Source organism: Myotis yumanensis, unplaced genomic scaffold (assembly GCF_028538775.1).
Source record: "Myotis yumanensis isolate MYYU_CA2020_CCGP unplaced genomic scaffold, mMyoYum1.0.hap1 SCAF_1, whole genome shotgun sequence".
Lineage (NCBI taxonomy): Eukaryota > Metazoa > Chordata > Mammalia > Chiroptera > Vespertilionidae > Myotis > Myotis yumanensis.
Genome location: NW_027223752.1, coordinates 69,699,972 through 69,724,171, shown reverse-complemented (window position 1 = coordinate 69,724,171; position 24,200 = coordinate 69,699,972). Strand labels below are relative to the sequence as shown.

The 24,200-nt window shown below is 39.8% G+C and overlaps 1 protein-coding gene across 2 annotated transcripts in view; it reads left to right on the top strand.

Moving 5' to 3' along the window:
- TUBGCP4 (tubulin gamma complex component 4) overlaps positions 1-24,200 on the top strand; it is a 50,974-nt gene that overhangs the window by 3,985 nt on the left and 22,789 nt on the right. Inside the window, exons 2-7 of one of the 2 annotated variants that reach the window (XM_070424053.1) lie at positions 79-207; positions 12,221-12,343; positions 12,724-12,777; positions 13,469-13,525; positions 20,553-20,632; positions 23,793-23,994. In XM_070424053.1, coding sequence (XP_070280154.1) covers positions 79-207; positions 12,221-12,343; positions 12,724-12,777; positions 13,469-13,525; positions 20,553-20,632; positions 23,793-23,994 — 645 coding nt within the window. Of the gene's footprint in view, positions 1-78; positions 208-12,220; positions 12,391-12,723; positions 12,778-13,468; positions 13,526-20,552; positions 20,633-23,792; positions 23,995-24,200 lie in introns of those variants that run through there. The other variant, XM_070424060.1, reaches the window with a different exon arrangement.

Here is a 24,200-nt window from a genome sequence, read left to right as displayed (position 1 = left end):
CATTTGAAGCACCTCAAAGACTGGCATGCAGTGAATCACAAGCATCAGTGTTTTCAGTGCTTCCTTCCTCTCCCCCAGGTGTCACAGGACTTCCCGTTTCTCCATCCCAGTGAAACAAGTGTCCTGAATCGACTCTGCCGCCTGGGCACAGACTATATTCGCTTCACCGAGTTCATTGAACAGTACACAGGCCATGTGCAGCAACAGGTAGGTTGCTGTTCTCAGGGAATGTACACCTCCAGAGGGCGGGAGCTATGTTAAGCTTTCAGTGAATCCACTGGTAATTCATGTGAAATAAGTCATAAGAAGTTATGAATTTCTCATCACTGCAATTACTCAGGTGAAGGCCAGGGGACTGCACCTTACACAAGGGGAAAATATACACAAGGATTAATTAGGCAGATTGGTGTAAGAGCACATACGTTTTGCCTGAGTTTTAGAAGACCTGAATCAAATTTTGAGCTGGACCAGAGTTCCAATTCCAGAGGTGAAAACATGAAGTATTATTTCAAATTCCTTTGACACTCTGCTTCTCACTAACTTAGTCATGTTGAGGCAAGCAACTAAAATCTTTGAGCTTCATTTTTTAAATTTGTAAATAAGAGTTAAACCAAAAAAGGTGCTTGGCACATAGTAAATACTTAATAAATATTATCCATTATTATGAATTAATTGCAAATCGATACAATGTAGAGGTCAAGGTTTTGTGCCCCACACCATCATTCACTGACCATAGACTGCTCAGCAGTAACCTAATGCTCAGTAACTAAGGCCCTGTTTCCTTATCTATAAAATGGGGGTAATAGATAGTAAGTATCTCATAGGGTTGTGAAGATTAAACAAGGTAATTCATGGGAAATACCTGGTATGTAGTAGGCACTCAAATTTTTTGAAAGAGATATTTTAAAGTTCTCTTTATTTTTAACAATCTGTAATTCTTGTCAATGGTAAGTAAAAAGACTGCCAAATCGCCTGACTGGTGTGGCTCAGTGGTTGAGCATGGACCTATAAACCAGGAGTTCATGGTTTGATTCCCGGTCAGGACACAGGCTCAAGTTGTGGGTTTGATCCCAGTAGGGGGCATGCAGGAGGCAGCCAATCAATGATTCTCATCATTGATGTTTTTATTTCTCCCTCTTCCTTCCTTTCTGAAAATATATATTGTGTGACTGATTCAGTGATGACTATTTTCCAGTTGAAAGAATGATTCTGGTTGAGGGGAAAGGTGGGGACTTCTACAAAGGAAGTAGAAGGATGCTTTTCTGAAATAACATAGTCAATACCCTCTGGCCTCTATTATATAAATTGGGTATCAGGCCTTTGGTGTGTCAACTGATGGTCATTGGCACCAATTCAGTGCCAACAAGAATCCCCAATTTGGGGTGTGGTGAAGAAGGAAACTATTCAGTGCCATCAGCTCATTTGTGATACAGCACAGCTGTGATAGCCGCACAGCTATAGAACAGCCCTGGGGCCTGGCCCTTCTGCGGTTAGACAGCTCTGCTCCTCAGTGGTCATTGCTCTGGTTGGTTCCACTCTACTCTGCCAAGACATCTTTGGTGTCTTCAGTCTTTGTGGAAGGAGAAAGTGTAGCCCTAGGTGGTTTGGCTCAGTGGATAAAGCATTGGCCTGCAGACCAAAGGGTCCAGGGTTTGATTCTAGTCAAGGGCAAGTACTTTGGTTGTGGGCTCCTCCCTGGCTCAGGCCCTGGTTGGGACCCATGCAGGAGGCAACCAATTGATGTGTTTCTCTCATATCAATGTTTCTCTCTGTCTTCCACTCTCCCTAAACAAAAAATCAATGGAAAAATACCCTCGGGTGAAGATTAACAAAAAAAAAAAAAAAAGAAGGAGGAGGAGGAGGAAGAGGAAGAGGAAGAGGAAGAAGAAGAAGAAGAAAGATAGGGAAAGTGTGCTCACCCTGGCTGTGTAGCTCAGTTGCTTAGAGTGTCGTCCTGATACATCAGGGTTGTAAGTTCGATCCTGGTGTCAGGGCACATATAAGAATCAACCAATACCTGGGGAGACCTCGAACACTACCTGGGACCCTACAGCCACACCGGTCAGGAACCAGCTGCCACGGCTTCAAACCCATGTTACACCAAGACTCCAACCTCCCTGGCCATGGGCTCCTAAAAAGTTTGTCCAGGGGGAGACAAAATGGTGGCCAAATAGATGGATGGGTCCGGCGCCTTCTCACGGAGCAGATATGAGAAACAGCTGAATTGAATAACATCCACCAGGAATTGGCAAAGTAAACACAGCTGGAGAGGCAATTCGTGGATAGAAAGGTCAGAGCTAGCCGGGAAACTGGTGGGATCAGGGACCTGGGCTGGAGGGAGAAACACATGCAGCCTGGACTACACCGAACCAACACCACGTCCCTTAGGGACAAGGGTGGCGCTGGACTGTGGAATGGTGTACACAGGGCTGCTGGCAGTGGGGGACTCTAGACCTAAGCCCACAGCCGTGGGAGGCTGCACCCAGGAAGGCAGCCTGAAGTTCTGCACTGGCCATGCAGTGCCAGCGGGAAGAGAAACGCACAGCAGCGTGATTGCTGTCTTTATATTCTCCTTGCTTTTACTCACTAAACCCAGGGTCTTTCAATTACAAACATTCACCATGGCTGCAGTGCAGGGGAAGGTGGTTTTGTGGAAGCTGTGACATGGCAGACAGAACAGTGGAGAGGGGTCTTAGACCAGCCCCCATGGGACATTAAATATTCAGTTGAAGCGAATAAACTTCAATACTTCACTTTTTTTTTAACTTTGGGGTGTGGTGAAGAAGGAAAAAAATTTTTTCTTTATTTTATTATTATTATTATTATTATCTTTGTTGTTTTGTTTTTTAGATTAGTGTTCTACATTCTATATTTTTTTTATCATTACTATATCTCATTTTTCCTTTATGCCAACCATTTCTTCCTAACTTCACCCTTTTTCATCCTGTTTCTCTTTTCCTATTCCTGCTTTAGATTTTCTCTCTCTTTTCATTTTACTCCTTGCTAAAAATTGATCTTCTTTATCTGCTTTATTGACGCATTACTATTACAGTAGCCTCTATTGGCTTACTCATATCTAATTTCCTCTCCCCTGCTCCAAGTTCATGCACCCTTCTCTTTTCATTTTGCTAGCCAATTTTTTTTCTTGTTGTAGCTTGTTTGATAGTTTGTTAGTTTGTTTTTTTGTTTTTGTTATTTTATGCTTTTGTTTTTCCTCTCCTTGCTTGTTATCTTCTAATAGCTTAGTTAGTTTCACTCACCAAACTCAGGCCTATCTGCTGCCTACTCTATTCTCCTTTTTTAAAAATAAATGAATATATAGATAGATAGATTAAAGAAAGGGGAAATTTTTTATATAAATTTATATATTTTTTAAACATATATTTTAATTACTATTATTTTTTAATTATTTTTTTAATTGATTATTTTGTTTTTTACTTTTCTTCTTATAAACTCATTCTCTTTCTACCTCTTCTATACTGAGTCGTGGCCATTCCCCCATTCATTCAATTCCTTTATCTTACATTCTGGAAACAAGCTCTGTCTCTTCAGATTCCGCTCTCCTCATTTTGTTTTTTTTGGTTTTTTTTCTGGGGGTTTGTTGTTTGCATTTTTTGGTTTAGTTCTTGGTTTGTGGAGTTTTCTCCCCATATACAATATATATATATATATTTTTTTTCTTTCTTTCTTCTCTTTTTTATTTTTTCTTTCCCCTTTTTTCTTCATTTTCTTTTCTCTCTTACCTTTTTTCCTTTTCTCAATATCATTTTTGTGCTCTTTTTTTCTCCCCTAATTCTCTTTTCTCTGGTGGTCACCTTTAGTTGGAGTTATTGGTCTTCCAAATATATTCATTTTTGGTTCCCTCTGTGTCATGTCTTGTTGAGTTGTATTTTGTGCCTTTTGGTCAACGTGGTAGAGAGTGAGCCACATAATCAGACACCCTGAAAGGAGTGAAAATGGGGAGACAAAGAAACAGTCCCCACACAAAAGAAAAGGAGGAATCACCGGAAAAGGAAGTAAATGAAATGGAGGCAAGCAATTTGTCAGAGAAAGAATTCAGAGCAATGGTCATAAGGATGCTGAAAAGGATGGAAAACAAATTCAACAACATGTGTAAGAATCAAGAGGAAATGAAGAAGAACCAAGGAGAAATGAAGAATGACATAGCTGCAATAAAGAACTCAGTAGAAAGCATCAACAGTAGACTAGAAGAAGCTGAGGACCACATCAGTGAGCTAGAGATAAGGTAGGAAAAAACACCCAAGCAGAGCAGCAACTGGGGAAAAAAACTTAAAAAAAACAGGAGAGCCTAAGGGAGCTTTGGGACAACATGAAACAAAACAATCCGCATAATAGGGGTGGCAGAAGGAAAGGAAACTGAATAAGGAATAGAAAACCTGTAAGAAATAATGACAGAAAACTTCCCTGATATTGGGAAGAAAAAACTCACACAAGTCCAAGAAGCTCAGAGTCCCAAACATGATGAACCCAAAAAGACATCATAATTAAATTGGCAAGCACCAATGACAAAGTAAGAATCTTAAAGGCTGCCAGAGAGAGACAGAAAGTTACCTACAAGGGATCTCCCATCAGACTATCAACTGATTTCTCAACAGAAACACATCAGGCCAGAAGGGAATGGAATGAAATATACAAAGTGATGCAAAGCAAGGGACTAAATCCAAGAATACTATACCTAGCAAGGTTCTCATTCAAAATTGAAGGTGTAATCAGGAGCTTCACAGACAAAAAAGGGCTAAGGGAGGTCATTACCACCAAACCAGCAATGCAAGTGTTGTATTGTAAAGGGACGGTTGTAAAAAGAAATAGGAAGGGAAGAAGGAACACAGGCATAAAGAATAAAAATGGCAACAAACAAGTACCTGTCAATAATAACCTTAAATGTAATTGGATTAAATGCTCCAACCAAAAGACATAGGGTAGCTGAATGGATAAGAAAACATGACCCACCTCAGAACAAAGGACTCACACAGACTAATAGTGAAGGGTTAGAAAAAAATTTTTCAGGCTAATGGAAATGAAAAAATACTGGGGCAGCAATACTTATATCTGACAAATTAGACCTCAAAGTAAAGGCCATAACAAGAGATAAGGAAGCCCACTTCATAATACTAAAGGGAGCAATTCAACAAGAGGATATAACTCTGGTAAACATATATGCACCCAATGCAGGAGCACCCAAATACATAAAAAAAACTTCTGGGAGATATCAAGGGAGAGATTGACATCAATACAGTCATAGTAGGGGTTTTTAATATCCTATTGACACCACTGGATAAATTCTCTAAATGAAAAATCAGCAAGGAAACATCAATCCTAAATGACTCACTAGATCAGATAGACTTGATTGACATCTTCAGAACATCTCATCCCAAAGCTGGAGAATATACATTCTTCTCAAGTGCACATGGGACATTTTCAAAGATAGACTACATATTGGGACACAGGCAAAGTCTCTTCAAATTCAAGAAGATAGAATTCAGATCAAGCATCTTCTCAGACCACAATGGCATAAAATTAGAAATCAACTACAATAAAAACAATGAAAAAAAATCAAACACTTGGAGGCTAAATAGCATGCTATTAAATAATGATTGGGTTACCAAAGAGATCAAATAAGAAATAAAAAGCATCCTGACAACAAATGACAGTGAAAACAAAACAATCCAAAATTTATGGGACACAGTGAAAGCAGTCTTGAGAAGGAAGTTCATAGCTCTACAGTCCTACCTAAAAAAAAACAATAAAAAAAGGTAATAAATTATCTCACTCTATAACTCAAAAAATTAGAAAGACAGCAACAAGAAAAACCCAGAGTAAGCAGAAGGAAGGAAATAATAAAGATCAGAGTGAAAATAAATGGCATAGAGACCAAAAAACAATACAAAAGATCAATGAAACCAAGAGCTGGTTCTTTGAAAGGATAAAAAAGATTGATGAACCTCTAGCCAGGCTCATCAAGAAGTAAAGAGAGAGGACCCAAGTAAACAAAATAAAAAATGAAAGAGGTGAAGTAACAACCGACCCCACAGAAATACAAAGGATTGTGAAAAAATACTATGAACAACTCTATTCCAACAAACTAGACAACCTAGATGAAATGGACATATTCTTAGAAAAATACAAGCTTCCAAAACTCAATCAGGAAGAATAAAAAAATCTTAATAGATCAATAACTACCAAAGAAATTGAAACAGTAATCAAAAATCTTCCAGCAAACAAAAGCCCTGGTCCGGACAGCTTTACAAGGGAGTTCTACCAAGCATTCAGAGAAGAACTAAAATTTATCCTCCTCAGACTATTTCAAAAAATTCAAGAGGACGGCACACGTCCAAGCTCTCTCTATGAAGCCAGCATTACCCTAATTCCAAAACCAGATAAAGACACCACAAAGAAAGAGAACTATAGACCAATATTCATTATGAATATAGAAGCTAAAATCCTCAACAAAATTCTAGCAAATTGGATCCAGCATTACATTAGAAAGATCATACACCATGATCAAGTGGGATTTACTCCGGGGATGTAAGGATGGTACAATATCTGCAAATCAATTAATGTGATACATCACATAAACAAACTGAGAGACAAAAATCAGATAATCATATCAATCGATGCAGAAAAAGCATTTGACAAAATCCAACACTCTTTCTTGATAAAAACTCTCAGCAAAGTGGGAATAGAGGGATCATACCTCAACATAATAAAAGCCTTATATGACAAACCTACAGCCAACATCATACTCAATGGCAAAAACTGAACCCATTTCCCCTAAGAACAGGAACAAGACAGGGATGCCCACTTTCACCACTCCTGTTCGACGTAGTACTGGAAGTGCTAGCCATAGCAATCAGACAAGAAGAAGAAATAAAAGGCATCCAAATTGGCAAAGAGGAAGTAAAACTGTCCTTATTTGCAGATGACATGATATTGTTTATAGAAAACCCCAAAGACCCCATAAAAAAACTACTAGACTTAATAAATGAATTTGGCAATGTAGCAGGATACAAAATCAACACCCAAAAATTTATGGCTTTTTTATACACCAACAATGAACTCACAGAAAGGGAAACTAAAAAAAAAAAAAAAATGCCATTTACCATTGCATCAAAAAAAATTAAGATACCTAGGAATAAAGTTAACTAAGGAGCTAAAAGTCCTGTACCTGGAAAACTACAGAACATTGAAAAAAGAGATAGAGGAAGACATAAATAGAAGAACATACTGTGTTCATGGATTGGTAGAATCAACATCATTAAAATGTCCATACTATCCAAAGCAATTTATAGATTTAATGCAATCCCCATTGAAATATCAACGGCATATTTCACAGAACATAGAACATAGTCTCCAAAAATTCATCTGGAATAAAAAAAGACCCCAAATAGCCACAACAATCCTGAGAAAGAAGACCAAAGTTGAAAGGATCATAATGCCAGATATCAAGCTATGTTACAAAGCCACAGTTCTCAAAATTGCCTGGTACTGGTACAAGAACAGATATATAGACCAATGGAACAGAACAGAGACTCCAGAAATTGACCCAAGCCATTATGCTCAATTAATATTTGACAAAGGAGGCAAGAGCATACAATGGAGTCAATATAGTCTCTTCAATAAATGGTTCTGGGAAAATTGGTCAGATATATGGAAAAAATTGGAACTAGACCACCAACTTACACCATACACAAAATCAAACTCAAAATGGGTAAAGGACTTAAATGTATGACAGGAAACCGTAAAAATCTTAGAAGAATCCATAGGCAGCAAAATATCAGACATATGTTGTAGCAATATCTTTACTGATACAGCTCCTAGGGCAGTGATGGCGAACCTCTGACACGCGAACTCATTTTTTTGGTTGATTTTTCTTTGTTAAATGGCATTTAAATATATAAAATAAATATCAAAAATGTAAGTCTTTGTTTTACTATGGTTGCAAATATCAAAAAATTTCTATATGTGACACGGCACCAGAGTTAAGTTAGGGTTTTTCAAAATGCTGACACGCCAAGCTCAAAAGGTTCACCATCTCTGTCCTAGGGCAATGGAAACTAGGGAGAAAATAAACAAATAGGACTACATCAAAATAAAAAGCTGCACAGCAACAACAACAACAACAAAAAAGCCATCAACAAAACAACAAGAAAGACCACTGCATGGGAGAACATATTTGCCAATGCTATTTCAGATAAGGGTTTAATCTCCAAAATTTACAGGAAACTCATACAACTTAACAAAAGGAAGATAAACAATCCAATCAAAAAAGGGGCAAAGGACCTAAATAGACACTTTTCAAAAGAGGACATACAGAAAGCCAAGAGACATATGAAAACATGCTCAAAGTCACTAATCATCTGAGAGATGCAAATCAAAACGACAATGAGGTACCATCTCACACCTGTCAGAATGGCTATCATCAACAAATCAAAAAACAACAAGTGCTGGCCAGGATGTGGTAAAAAGGAACCCTCGTGCACTGCTGGTGGGGATGCAGACTGATGCAGCCACTGTGGAGAACAGTATGGAGTTTCCTCAGAAAGTTAAAAATGGAACTCCCATTTGACCCAGTAATCCCACTTCTAGGAATATATCCCAAGAAATCAGAAACACCAATCAGAAAGGATATATGCACCCCTATATTCATAGCAGCACAACTCACCATAGCTAAGATTTGGAAACAGCCTAAGTGCCCACCTACAGATGAGTGTATTAAAAAACTGTGGTTCATCTACACAATGGAATACTATGCTGCGGTAAAAAAGAAGGAATTATTGCCATTTGCAACAGCATGGATGGCACTGGAGAGCATTATGCTAAGCAAAATAAGCCAGTCGGAGAAAGATAAATACCACATGATCTCACTCATATGTAGGATATAATGATCAACATAAACTGATGAACAAAAATGGATCCAGAGACAAGGTGGCACTAAGCCAGCGGTTCTGAACCTGTGGGTCGCGACCCCTTTGGTGGTCGAATGAACCTTTCAGGGGTCACCTAAGACCATCCTGCATATCAGATATTTACATTACGATTCATAACAGTAGCAACATTACAGTTATGAAGTAGCAATGAAATAATTTTATTGTTGGGTCACAACATGAGGTACTGTATTTAAAGGGCCAGAAGGTTGAGAACCACTGCTGACTAAGCAGACTGTCCAACCTCAGGGAGAAGGCAGGGGAGGAGGGGTTAGAGATCAACCAAAGGATTTGTATGCATGCATATTAGCATGACCGATGGACACAGACACTGGGGTGGTGGGGGCTTAACCTCGGGGATGGGAGTGGCTAGGGGGTTTTAATAAGGGAAAAAAAGAAACATGTAATACTTTAAACAAAAAAAAAATCAAAAGAATAACATTGTGTGAAAATTATGTGAAATTCAAATTTCAGCCTCATAAAGTTGTGGAACACAGAAAAAAAAAGTTTCAACCAATGAATGCATAAATAAGTGGAACAACAAATGGATGTTTCTCTCCCTCCCTCTTCCCCTTCCTCTCTATAATTAATCAATAAATAGAGGTGTCCCCCCAAAAATGTATATACATTTAAAAAATACTTTTTAAAAAATTTCCTTTAAAGAAAGTATGCTCTCTGAGCCAGAGGGGAGCTGGCTTATAAGGACAGAAGACCCTGTCCCTGGTCCCTGATGGTCCATCTTCATGAAAATAACAGCTCCGAATCCTCACAATTCGACTGGCCCAAAAGGTACTGTCCTGATTGGTCAGAATAGAACCTCTCTGGATAGGGAAAGCCTCAATTCTATTGGTTGAAATAGGAACCTTTTGTAAGGGCTGGCTCAGATGGCAGAAATACAGTGCAGGCAAGCAGTTTAGTTCAGGCTTCCTTGGAAGTGCAGTTTGTGTGAGAGGCCCCTGTGCAGAAATGGCTGCTAGGTTCTGATTTTTGTTATTGTTGTTGTTTTTTTAAATTTGAGCCCACTTAGTCACCAGGAGCCCTTCTCCTAGATGTCTTTTTTCCCAGGGGTTCACAGGTGGTAATCTGTGGGGCAAAGGAGTTGGAGGATAATGCCTTATGTTTTAATCTCTGAGACAGAGATTCCGGTTCACTTAAACTGAATTTATTGCAGAGAAAAGACATAAGCTAAATATGAGTTTAAAATCTAATCGATGCTAGTTTGCTTTGAGATCATATTAAGAGAGTACACTTAATTATCGAAGTTGGAATCTGTACATATATTGATATAGATAAACTTTATATCTATATTAATATGCATTCTTTATATTAATTATATCACATTAACTATATTAAGACTATTATATTAATTATATTATTAATATAATATAGCTGTACATTATTAATATTAAGAATATTGATTTTTTGTATATAACACCTAAAAGAAAAAAATCTGTTCTATATTCGTGTGACTATGTGGGTTTCATCTTATATGATATGTTAATTCCTACTTTCCCAGTTCTAAACATGTCAGTGGCACCTCTTTTTTTTGAAAAGTAAAAAGTATACTCATTTTCTCTTTTATTTTGTAATAAATGAAGGCATTCAGTTATCTGGAGTGACAGAAGATCGAAACAAAATTGACTGGTTGCAAGCCAATCTGGTCTATTTCACCCTGTGCCAGTGCTGTTCTTATTATAGCTGTAAACATTTACATCCAGGAACTACTAGTATCCTTTGCAGCATCCTCTGGCTACACTGTACCTTATAATTCCTGAGCCCAAGCTTCCTACCATATTTGTTGCTGAATTCTGCTCTTGTATCTACCACCACCAGAGGCCGATTACCCAAATTAGTACATAGCCATAGAGGCTAGTCATTGTGACCTCTAGTCAACGGTTAACCACAATTTCTCATATAAAACTGTAGAAGGTCTTACAAAAAATTGCAGATTTCCTGAAAGACAAGCATATTTGTAAATAGCCTCTTAGTGAGAGTCTTAGAACTCCCCATGTTGGCTATCAGATTCATGTTCAGATGAGTTGCCATACTAGGCAAGAGAAGGATGTTAGAACAGGATTGAGGTCATTTTACTTATTCAGTAAATACAGGTGTCCCTCCAAAAATGTATATACATTTCAACAGCTGATAACTCAATTGATGTTACTTTCTTTTCAGATTTAACCTATTGGAATTAATAATTATTCAGAGTGGCGCCCTCTTAGCGCAGCAGGCAGCGCGTCAGTCTCATAATCTGAATAATTATTCAGAGTGTATATACATTTTTGGGGATACCCTGTATTTCCCTTTGTGTTCAAAGAACTGTGCTAGGAGCTAAAATACCAAGATGAATAAAATGTGGGATCTTGTTTCATGAAGCTTTTGGCCTAGTGACAAAAGTACAATTCCAGCACTAAGTAAAGATGCTATGAAAGCAACAAAGGGGGAAGCTGTTGACTCCCTGAGGAAAGTTAGGAATGGCTTTGCAGAGAAGAGGTGCTCGAGTTGGATCCTGTAGGAAGAGTAGGTATTTTCCCAAAGATGAGTATACAGCCCTGGCTGGTGTGTCTCAGTGCTTAGAGTGTCAGCCTGCACACTGAAGGGTCGAGGGTTCAATTCCCAATCAAGGGCATGTACCTAGGTTGGAGGTTTGATCCCTAGCCCCGACCAGGGGCACATATGGGAAGCAATCTCTCTCTCTCTCTTTCCCTATCTCTAAAAATCAATGGAAAAAATATCCTCTGGTGATGATTAACAAAAAGGAAGAAAAAAGATGAATATACAGTTATAAGTAGAACACATCCAAATTCACAGGGCTAAGAAATAGAAGCAAGGCACATTTGATGACCTGTGGGTAGTTTGGAAATGAGAATATGAAGTTTAACACACACAGTAAAATAATTTTGCAGAGAGGTAAGGGCCAAAATGCAGAAGTCATTGCATGCCATGTAGGGGAGTTTAAATATTATTCTGGACAGTGGTAAACCACCAAAAGGATTTAAGCTGGAATTTATAAGGTTAAAATTGAGTTGTAGAAAAGTCCCCGCTAACAGTATAGAGTACCACCTGATTGTAACATCTGGGCTGCTTGGAAAATTAAAATACCACATTTTAAAAGGTCAGAACTCAAAATCTGTCTCTTCAGTTGGGATTTCCTCTCGCTGAAGCACTTCTTTGATACGGAATTATTTAAGCAAAAACAGTGCCACTAATAAAGGGTAATGTCTTCAGCTTTCAGGGTCTGAGCTGAGAGCTGATTTCTCTTTGTTTGATTTCAGGATCACCATCCATCTCAGCAGGGCCAAGGTGGATTACATGGAATCTATCTCAGGGCCTTCTGCACAGGTCTGGACTCCGTTTTGCAGCCTTATCGACAAGCACTGCTTGATTTGGAACAAGAGGTGAGAGAGGAGATATGGGAACAACACCTCTGGGACAGAAGATTAGGGCATGTTTTTGAATTTGAAATGCCTTTTGATATGTTCAGGTGGTTAGGAGTAAGCTATTTTCTACATGGCTGGAGAGTACAGTGTATTCTCTGTGATTGTCCAAGCCATGATCAAAGTGGCGTGCAGCTCATGGCAAAGGTTCCTGAGTAAGAAGAGCCCTAGCTTTGATTTTATTATCACCTGAAAATCAGAATTATCTTCTATAAATCATCAATTCTCAATAGCCTAAAACTAACACTAAGCCCATTCTTAGATTTCATTCTGGTTTTCATAGATCAAACAGATTTGAGATATTTTGTATGGAGCTCTAATCACAGTGTTTCTTGTTGCAGTTCCTGGCTGACCCCCATCTCTCCATATCACATGTCAATTACTCCTTAGATCAGGTATGCTGCTCAAGTAACAAAATGCCTTGGAATCTGTTGATATTGTTAAAATAATCCAACTTGTGAAATTTTTTTAGAACTTTTTTCCTTCTGGATTAAAATAACCCAGCATTTTATATTTTGTATGCTTTCCTAGGTCAGAACTGTTTGAAAAGCTCCAAATTTAGTTAAAACTTAATGTCCGATGTTAATGCTCTAAATTGACCTCAATATTAACAGTTTTGCTAGTCTCAGAAATAGAGACTGTTTCTATCTGCCGTTCTCTATCTGCCACTAATCCTATATCAAGTTGCCTTAAGATATTGGATCTAGCCCTAGCCAGTTTGGCTCAGTGGATAGAGCATCAGCCTGGGGACTGAAAGGTCCCAGATTTGATTCCCATAAGTTGGTTGCAGGCTCAATCCCAGCCGTGGCTGGGGCGCGTGCAGGAGGCAACCAATGTGTCTCTCTCACATCGATGTTTCTCTCTGTCTCTCCCCCTCCCTTCCACTCTCTCTAAAAGTCAATGGAAAAATATCCTTGGGTGAGGGTTAACAAAAAAATGAAAAATAAAAAAGATATTGGATCTTGGCTGCTCTATGGTATTGCCATCTTTGTTAAGTGGGATTATTTAGAAACAAAAGCATTTCCTGAAGTAATTTTTTTCCTTGTATTTGATTATAGATCCTCCTAATTATTCTCTACTTTGCAGTTCCAGCTCCTTTTTCCCTCTGTGATGGTTGTAGTAGAACAAATTAAAAGTCAAAAGGTAAGAACTATTCTTTTTCCTTTTGCTTCAGTAAGCACCAAGTAAATAGTCTTAATTAATTTTGCCTTACATTCTTTTTTGAAGACTCTAGATTTTAGTAGTTTGTATGTATGTATGTATATAACAATATTTGCTTGGGTATTATGATAAGTGTCAAGAATGCAAAAATAAACCTTGTCCCTAAGTACCTTCTGGTCCAGAGGTGGGGGAAATGTTAATAGACATACTCAAGAATGCTGTTGGATAAGAGAATAATGATATGGATATTTGGAGATGGGAGCTTTTTGCACTAAGGATTTAAAACTGTTGCATATGGATCTCAAGGAGAAGCTAAAAGTTAATTCTTAGAAAAAAAGAAGGCAATAGTTTCTTGTTAGGGTGTTGGCAGTTTTATGAAAATTAGGCCATTGGGTAAAACCGCATGCTTATTATTTATTAACTATGCCTATTCTTATCACAAGTTTTCATCAAATGCACTGAAAAGTTAGGGCTCCCAATGTCAGGAGAATGTCTTTTCTAGGCAACATCAATAATTCTGAAGAGTAAATGCTTTGAGATTTCACATTAGAAGAAGAATTAACAAATGGATTAAACGTGTGTTTTTAGCTCATTCATGTTTTTAAGCTGTTATATTTGTGCCTTGCCTAATTAGGAGTGCTCACCTTGGTGAATATAACTAGTTAGCCAGTTAATTTGCCCAGTTTCTACTTTATTTTTTCACCTTGTGAGTACAGAAATTTATATTTTGCTGCATTCACTCTGTCTAGCAAAGCCAGAAGGGGAGGTGCTCTTTGGTCTTTCAAAGCTGATTGCCCTCATCATATAACATCGAGCTTTTATTGTGCACTTGCTGTGTACCAGGCACTGTGCTAAGTACTTCACATACATTCAGTCCTCTAAGGGGTCAAATAGGTTAAGGAACTGTCTGGGGTCACACAGATGGTAGGAAATGGTAGAACTGGACTATAAGCCCACATCTGTCTGACTCCAAAGGCTATGACCATCTGCACTCTACTAATCTATCTCCCAAATGGGAGGGCACCTTCTCAGTGACTGGATTCAGTGAAAGGATTCCATGCCTGGCTGCACATTTCAGTTGACTTCACTGGCCACAGGAAGGAGAGTGGACAATGAGCAGAGGGATTGCTGATGGGCAAACCTTCCTTCCTGCCGGGGGATGGTAGAGAAGCTAGTGTGCTATGGCTCCACCCAGCAAAAAACGGAGGTGGCCAAGAACATGGGCTGGAGATGAGACTGGGGATGATTGCAGACAGGCAAAAGGGATCCTTTTAGAATGATGGAAATCTTATGAAAGTGGATTATGGTAATTGGTTGCACAATGCTGTAAATTTACTAAAAATTGTTGAGTAGTACACTTAAGATGGGTGAATTTTATGTTATGTAAATTATCAATAAAGCAGGTTTTTTTATTTTTGTTTTTTTATCTTTTTATTTTTTATTTTTTGCCAGTTTAGTCTTTTATTTATTTATTTTTTAATTAAATCTTTATTGTTCAGATTATTACATTAGTTACTCTTTTTTCCCACCATAACTCCCCTCCACCCAGTTCCCACCCCACCCACCGCCCTCACTCCCCACCCACTGTCCTAATCCATAGGTGCACGATTATTGTCCAATCTCTTCCCTCATCCCCCACATCCCTTCCCCCCGCCCCCCGAGAATAGTCAGTCCATTCCCATTCTATGTCCCTGATTCTATTACAATTACCAGTTCATACTGTTCATCAGATTATTTATTCACTTGATTTTTAGATTCACTTGTTGATAGATGTGTATTTGTTGTTCATAATTTGTATCTTTACCTTTTTCTTCTTCTTCCTCTTCTTAAAGGATACCTTTCAGCATTTCATATAATACTGGTTTGGTGGTGATGAACTCCTTTAGCTTTTCCTTATCTGTGAAGCTCTTTATCTGGCCTTCACTTCTGAATGATAGCTTTGCTGGATAAAGTAGTCTTGGTTGTAGGTTCTTGCTATTCATCACTTTGAATATTTCTTGCCACTCCCTTCTGGCCTGCAAAGTTTCTGTTGAGAAATCAGCTGACAGTCATATGGGTAATCCCTTGTAGGTAATTGACTTTCTTTCTCTTGCTGCTTTTAAGATTCTCTCTTTGTCTTTTGCTCTTGGTATTTTAATTATGATGTGTCTTGGTGTGGTCCTCTTTGGATTCCTTTTGTTTGGGGTTCTCTGCGCTTCCTGGACTTGTAAGTCTATTTCTTTCACCAGGTAGGGGAAGTTTTCTGTCATTATTTCTTCAAATAGGTTTTCAATATCTTGCTCTCTCTCTTCTTCTGGCACCCCTATAATTTGGAAGGCAGCTATGCTCACCACTATACCACCAACGCCTCCTACCCCTATAATTTGGATGTTGGTACACTTGAAGCTGTCCCAGAGGCTCCTTACACTATCTTCGTATTTTTGGATTCTTTTTTCTTTTTTTAAAAATATATTTTATTGATTTTTTACAGAGAGGAAGAGAGAGAGATAGAGACTTAGAAACATCGACGAGAGAGAAACATCGATCAGCTGCCTCCTGCACAATCCCTACTGGAGATGTGCCTGCAACCAAGGTACATGCCCTTGACCGGAATCGAACCCGGGACCTTTCAGTCCGCAGGCCGACGCTCTATCCACTGAGCCAAACTGGTTACAGCTGGATTCTTTTTTCATTTTGCTTTTCCGGTTGGGTGTTTTTTGCTTCTTCATATTTCAAATCTTTGACTTGATTCTTGCGATCCTCTGGTCTGCTGTTGGGAGTCTGTATAATATTCTTTATTTCAGTCAGTGTATGCTTAATTTCTAGTTGGTTCTTTATCACAACATCAAGGGTTTCACCAGTCTTCTTGAAGATCTCACTACATTTATCGGTGGTCTCACCAGTCTTCTTGAAGATCTCACTATATTTATCGGCGGCTTCTAGACAGTTCTTTAAAGACCTTAAAAGTGTGTTTTTGAACTCTATATCCAGCAGTTTGCTTTCCTCCAATTCTGTCGTTTGTGTCCTGTTTCTTTGTCTCGGTATTTTTTATGCTTCGCTGTGTCGATAGAGTGCCTTTCTGTGCTAAGTGTCCCAATTACCTGAGGTAGACACTCTTGGTGCACCCCCTTGTGGGCTTTGTGCACAGTCTTGTTGTAATTAAGCCTTGATTGTTGTAGTTATCACTGGGAGGAATTGACCTCCAGGCCAGTTGGCTGTGAGAATCAGCTGCGTCTGCAGTGGGAGAACTTCTGTGCTGGAGACACCCCTCTGGGGCTAGACTTGCTTTAGTGGGGCTTTGGTGCTCACTGAGTCTGCCCCCTGAGTGTGTCTTTTATAGTTCCAGGGAGCTGCAAACTGGATGGTCCCACTCTGACCTCTGGGCTTCCTGGCTCCTGGAACTCTAGGGAGGTGCTAATCTAGCCTTTGCCTGAGGCTATCCAGCAAAAGTCTCCCTGTAGGGCTTGGGCGGGGCGGGTCCCACGGGATCAACAGGGCGGGGTTAGCAATTATGGCTGCTCTCAGTCTTGCCCTCAGAGACTCTGCTTCTCAGTGTCCCATTAATCGCTGCAAGCCCCTCGGAGAGAAAGGTGCCCTCGGGTTCTGACCGATGCCAGACAGTCCCGCTTCTCCCGTATGAGTCTTGGTCCCTAGAGACTCGCCCGGAACTGGAGCTCAGAGCCTGAGACTCCCTCCCGATTGAAAACGACAACCGCGCCCTCAGCCGCCAGCCCGCTCCGCACGCAACTCCACACCTTAGTATTTCACCTCTACCCTGCGCCTCCTCTGAGTCTCGGTATGCTTTTTTCTTTCCTTCTAGTTGTAGAATTTCCACTCAGCCAGCCTTCCTGTGGTTCTGGATGATGTCCGTTCCGTCTTTTAGTTGTATTTTTGAAGTGGTTGTTCGAGGCAGCAATCTCCGGTGTTTACCTATGCCGCCATCTTGGTTTCCCTCCAGTTTTTTTTTTTTTTAAGAGAAAGCCAGAGGGAATAGAAAGAGGGAGCAGAGTTTTAGAAAAGTGTATACTTTAGAAGTAGTATAAATTAGGCCTTAATCTGAAAGAGATTTCTTTACCTCTTTGCTTGGAATTTCAACTAAATGTTTCTGGTTTCTTTAGTGCAGTACTTCTCAAAATTCATTGTGCATTATAATCACCTGAAGCAAATTGTTAAAACCAGGTTGTTGGGCCCAACACCAGAGGATCTGATTCAGGAGGCCTGTAGTAGAGCCCAAGAATTTGCATTTCTTATAAGTTCTTAGGCCAGTGATGGCGAACCTTTTGAGCTCGGCGTGTCAGCATTTTGAAAAACCCTAACTTAACTCTGGTGCCGTGTCACATATAGAAATTTTTTGATATTTGCAACCATAGTAAAACAAAGACTTATATTTTTGATATTTATTTTATATATTTAAATGCCATTTAACAAAGAAAAATCAACCAAAAAAATGAGTTCGCGTGTCACCTCTGACACGCGTGTCATAGGTTCACCATCACTGTCCTAGGCGATGCTGCTGCTCCTTGAGGTGAGGCCAAATGGAGAGGGGTAGGGAGGCTGAGAATCCATACTTAGAGAATAACTATTATGATATTCTGATTTATAATAAGAAATACATATTTGGTCTTCGTATTATTTGTTGTGCCGCGCTCAGCACGGCCAGGGGTGAACCTGAGAGGGGATGGCAGTGAAGGATTAAAGAAGACAGACAAGAGAATAAAGCTGGGGCTAGGTGAGACGCTGCTCTCAGATGGAGAGACAGTGCCACAGCCTGCAAGCCGAGTCTTTATTTTATAGCCAAATTCCAGGAGGCAAAGTAAGGGTATGGTCAAGATGTTTACAATGTTCTCATGGTTTCAAATCTACTCAATTACATGCACCTGAACTCTATCAATCTTTGTTTTGGTGGCACTTGCTGCACCTTCCACAGCCTACCTCACTTAGTTCGGACTATAAGGTCAAGCTTACAACCACAGCCTTTGGCTATAATTGTGCTGGGAGGGCTTTGCCCTCCAAGCTGGGACCTGCACGTGGCAAACGAGAGGACCTCTTATTAGTCTGAGGCTTGAACCTACCCAGATGCTGTAGCCACTCTCCACAGTTTGTGGCACAAAGCTCCGAAAACCCTTGGAATTTCCTGAGTGATAAGAGTGATAAAGGTGTCTTGATATTCATAAGAAACCCCTATCAACTTCACCTGAGTTGTTGTTTTAAATTGTGCATTTTTAAAATCCTTACCTGAGGAGATTTTTTCTATTGATTTCTAGAGAAAATAGAAGAGAGGAGGGCGGGGGGGGGGGGGGGGGGGAGAAACTTTGGTGTGAGAGAGACACATTGATTGGCTGCCTCCTGCACATGCCCCTACTGGGGCCTGGGAAACTGCAACTGAGGTACATGCCCTTGACCAGAAATTGAACTCATGACCTTTGGTCCTCAGGCCAACACTCTAACTACTGAGCAAAGGTTGGTTGTTTTTCTGGGTTTTTAAAAAATATTTATAAATTGGGGTGACATTGGTCAACATGAACATACAGGTTTCAGATGTGGGTTTCTAAGTTACAAGACCTGTATATTACACGGTGTGCCCACCATCCAAAGTCAAACTTCTACTTTCTCCTTATCTTTAAGGTCCTCCTTCTTTCCCCACCCCCTTCCTTCTGGCAACCACCACACTGTTGTTTGTGTTCATGAGTTTCAGTTTTATATCCCACATATGTGTGAAATCATATGGTTCTTAGCTTTTTCTGTCTAACTTATTTAGCTTGATGTTCTCAAGGTCCATCCATGTTGTTGCAAATGGCGCTATTTTATCCTTTCTTATGGCTGAGTAGTAAGTATTCCATGTGTCTATGTACCACATCTTCTTTATCCAGTCCTCTGTCGTGGACATTTTGGTTGTTTCCATGTTTTGGCCACTGTGAATAATGCTGCAGTGAACATAGGGGTGCATATATCTGTGCGAATACATGATTTCGAGTTTTTCGGGCATATACCCAGGAGAGGGGATTGCTGGGTCATATGGTAGCTCTATTCTTAATTTTTTTGAGTAATCGCCAGACTGCTTTCCATAGTGGTTGTACCAGTCTACATTCCCACCAGCAGTGAATGAGGGTTCTCCTTTTTCCACAACCTCTCCAACACTTGTTATTGCTTGTCTTGTTGATAATGGCCACTCTAACAGGCACACCTGCGTTGTTAATGAGGTGACTTTTGCACAGCACTTAAGGGTAGGCGCTGGTTGCCAGGGGAATCAACCATGTGATTGGAGAGTTGGAACTTTCAGTCCCACCCCCAACCTTTGGGGAGTGGGGGCGGGAGAGAGCTTAGAAATTGAATTCAATCACCTGTGCCTGATGATTTAATCAATGGTGCCTGTGTGATGAAGCCTCCATAAAAATCCAAGAGGACAGGATTCTGAGACCATCCAGGTTGGTGAACCAGAACAATTCCACCTGCACCATGCAGGCCCCAAACTCCGTGGGGACAGACGCTCCTTTGTTTGGGATCTCATCCTATGTATCTCCATCTGGCTGTTGACTCCTATCCTTTCATATCCTTGGTAAAAACCAAAAAAAAACCCCCAAAACTGTAATCTAGTGAAAAACCGGATTTTCTGAGCTCTGTGAGCCACTCTAACAGATTCATTGAACCCAAGGAGGGGGTCGTGGGAACTTCTGATGTATAGCCAGTGAAAAGCACAGCAACAACCTGGACTTGTGATCGGCTTCTGAAATGGAGGATGGTCTTGTGGGACTGAGCCCTTAACCTGTGGAGTCGAATGCCATCTTAGGGTAGAGTCAGAATAAAATAAAAATGTAGGACACCCCAATTGGTGTTTGAGAATTGCTTGGTGCTGTGGGGAAAACCCCACACGTTGGGATTGTAGTCAGAATCGAACTGTACCTGGATCTTATGATCAAGTTATCCCCATTCTCTACTCGATTGTGCCCTCTGGATTGAATATAGAATATGAGTTTGTGCTACATGAACTACTGAAATGGAATCCAGATTGAAAAGGCTGTGTTTTCCACAGATTCATGGTTGTCAGATCCTGGAAACAGTATATAAACACAGCTGTGGAGGTTTGCCTCCTGTTCGAAGTGCACTAGAAAAGTAAGTCATGGTTCAATTGGGGGTTGGGGGCAGAGGTGGGTGGTCAAGTGACTTGATTGCATGGGTTTTATTTTCAGGTCATCTTATTTTATGGGGAAAGGTATGACCAGGATAGAAAAGACCCATGAGCAGAGGAGCCCATGTAATCCTTTTGATGGCTCAGAAATTGCAAAAAGAGGATTATAAAGTGTTGAGTATCAAAGCTAGATGTCCTTGAGGCAACCCTTTTAATTTTTGGATCTCATCATCCTGGGAGAATTTCCATTACATGTGCCGGATAATGCCTAGCTGTGTCTAAACATGTGTATTTTGAGTAGCCACTATTTTCACATTGAGGCCCTTACAAATGTTTATACTTTGTAATCCCATAATGCCATTTTTAGGAATTTTATTCTAAGAAATGTATTCAAAAGGAAATAAATATATGCATGAGCATTATTCATTGCAATGTTGTGTACTATATCAAGAAATTAAAAAATTACCAGCAATAGAGGAAAGATAAAGATATATTCTCTTGATAGACTATAATGCCATTAACACTATACATACTATAAAAACACCTAAGAATATTTTTTATAACACTAATTGAAAAAAAGGATTCAGCCCTGACCAGTTTGGCTCAGTGGCTAGAGCAGGGGTGGGCAAACTTTTTGACTCGAGGGCCACAATGGGTTCTTAAACTGGACCGGAGGGCCGGAACAAAAGCATGGATGGAGTGTTTGTGTGAACTAATATAAATTCAAAGTAAACATCATTACATAAAAAGGTACGGTCTTTTTTTTTTTTAGTTTTATTCATTTCAGACGGGCCAGATCCGGCCCACGGGCTGTAGTTTGCCCACAGCTGGGCTAGAGCTTCGGCCTGTGGACTGAAGAGTCCCAGGTTCGATTCCGGTCAAGGGCATGTACCTTGGTTTCGGTCACATCCCCAGTAGAGGGTGTGCAAGAGGCAGCTGATGGATGTTTCTAACTCTCTATCCCTCTCCCTTCCTCTCTGTAAAAAATCAATAAAATATATTTTAAAAAAAGGATTCAAAAGTATGTCTTATGTATGTTTCTGGACTTACTTCTCTATTACTGTGCCTTTTTTTCCATAATAAAAGAAATTAATTTTGATTGTAGAAAATACAGACTTGCAAAGAGAAGAAATAAAAATCACCTGTTTTTGCAGTCCCTTGAGACACCCAATTCAACTTTTGGTGTATATCCTCTCTAGTTTCTCTCTGTATAAACAGACTGTATCGTTTTATGCATTGAATATAAAATCTTATGTAGATAATTAGGGGCCCAGTGCACGAAATTCGTGCATGGGTAGGTTCCCTAGGCCTGGCCAACGATCAGGGCCAATCTGTGGGGCGACCAGCGGGGCGATTGGGGGCGGGGGGCGCCCACTGGCACCTGCCTTGACTGGCCTGGCACCTCCTGCTCGCCAGCTCCGCTCCCCGAAGCCGCTGCCAGTCGCCTCCCTCTGCGGGGTGACCAGCAGGGCAGTTGGGGTGCCCCCACTGGCACCCATCTTGGCCAGCCTGGCACTGCCCACTCTCAGGCCCCAGCTTGGGCTGGGGGCAGCTCCTGTGTTGAGCATCTGCCCCCTGGTTGTCAGTGCACGTCATATCGACCAGTCATTCTACCGGTCATTCCATCATTCAGTCAATTTGCATATTAGGCTTTTATTATAGAGGATATAATAAATTTGTATATTTTCAGGGACCAAACTTTACAGACCACAGAGTGCAATGTGCAAAATTTAATTTAATTTAATTGCCTTTCCATTTAATTTTTTAAAGAGCTATTCCATTCAGTTAGCATACGACAAATAGCAGACTCAATCTCTTTTAGTTTCTTTTTCTTCCCGTTATTTTGAAAATTTTCAAATCTACAAAAATGTTGAAAGAACTGTACAATAAACACCTATATACCCTTTAATTTCACCAGCTAACATTTTACCACATTTATTTTTTTCTTTCTCCCTCTATATAAACTGTGAAATGTATATGTAAATTTATATATTTATATCTAAACACCCACATACATACCATAATTTTTTTGCTGAGTGATTTGAAAGTGGTCACAAATATAATAACACTTAACCCCTTAATGTCAGCTTTTATCCTTTAAAAAAGAGGGGGGGTGTGCATTTTCTTATATAACCTCAATACCATATACTCAAGAAAGGTAACATTAATTCAACAATATTATATCCAAACTATATCTGAGTTTCTTCAGTTCCCCTCCAAAAATTCTTTATAGCTGTTCTTTTGTGAATCCAGGATCCAACCAGTGTTCACATGTTGCATTTGGTTGTCATGTCTTTTTAGTCTCCTTTGCTTTTATTCTTTTTCTTTTCTTTTTTTTTTTTTAATCTTTGATGACTGACATTTTAAGAGTTCTGACCAGTTGTCTTGAAGAATGTTCCACAATCTGGATTTTTCTGTTCTTTGCTCATGTTTACATTTGGGTTAAAAAATTTTTTGCAAGAATACTACATGGGTCATATTATTTCCTGTTGCATAATATCAGAAGGCACAGAAAATAAGTTTGTCCCATTACTGGTGTAAAGTTTGGTCACTTGGTTTAAGTGTTTTCCACCAGATCTCTCCATTTTAGAGGGACATTTTCCCCTTTGTAATTAATACGTTATCTGGTGGTAATCCTTTGAGACCATGTAAATATCCCATTCTCCAACAACCTTTCTGCATTTTGTTGGATCATACTTGCTCAGGCATACCTGCCTGTTATGTACTGAATCTACTCTCCTTATGTGATTCCAACAAAAAATAAAACAAATTTAATACTATGTTAGCCAAAGAGAGACTCCCATAAGTCCACTTAATTTTAACAGTAATATCAGTGTTAAAACTTAATATACACAAAAGGAGGAAAGAAAATGTGTTTCTCCTAAAAGACTATCAGAGCAGTCACTGAACATTTCAGACTTCAGTATGTAGGTCACAAGTTTGGAAATTTAATCAGTCCAGCCACAAACATTTAAATTAAAAATACCACAATTATTTTTAGCTTACTTGGTCATTTCCCTATGACTCATCAACCTCTCAGGCCTCTGTTTATCCTGTAGCAGTTTAAAGCGTACCCTCTGTGCCCTTGTGGGTTTAGTGTTCTTTAAGTGGACTTCTAAGGGTCTTGGTTTTCTCCTTACTCAGAATCCTGGCCGTGTGTCATGGGGTCATGTATAAGCAGCTCTCGGCCTGGATGCTACATGGACTCCTCTTGGACCAGCATGAAGAGTTCTTTATCAAACAGGGTCCATCTTCTGGTAACGTCACTGCCCAGCCAGAAGAGGATGAGGAGGACCTGGGTATTGGGGGACTGACAGGAAAACAACTGAGAGAACTCCAGGACTTGGTGAGACCATAGCAAGAAGCCCAGCATACTCCTCACAGGAATCAGAAAAGACTACAGCTAAATGACCTTTTGGTGACCCTGCTCCAAGTTCATCATAGCCTGGGCACCTTCCATAAATTCTTTAGATATAAATACTTGTCTTGATCTTTTTTTAATACTTAAATGTAATACCTAACTTAATGTGAGACTACAAGACAGGAAATAAT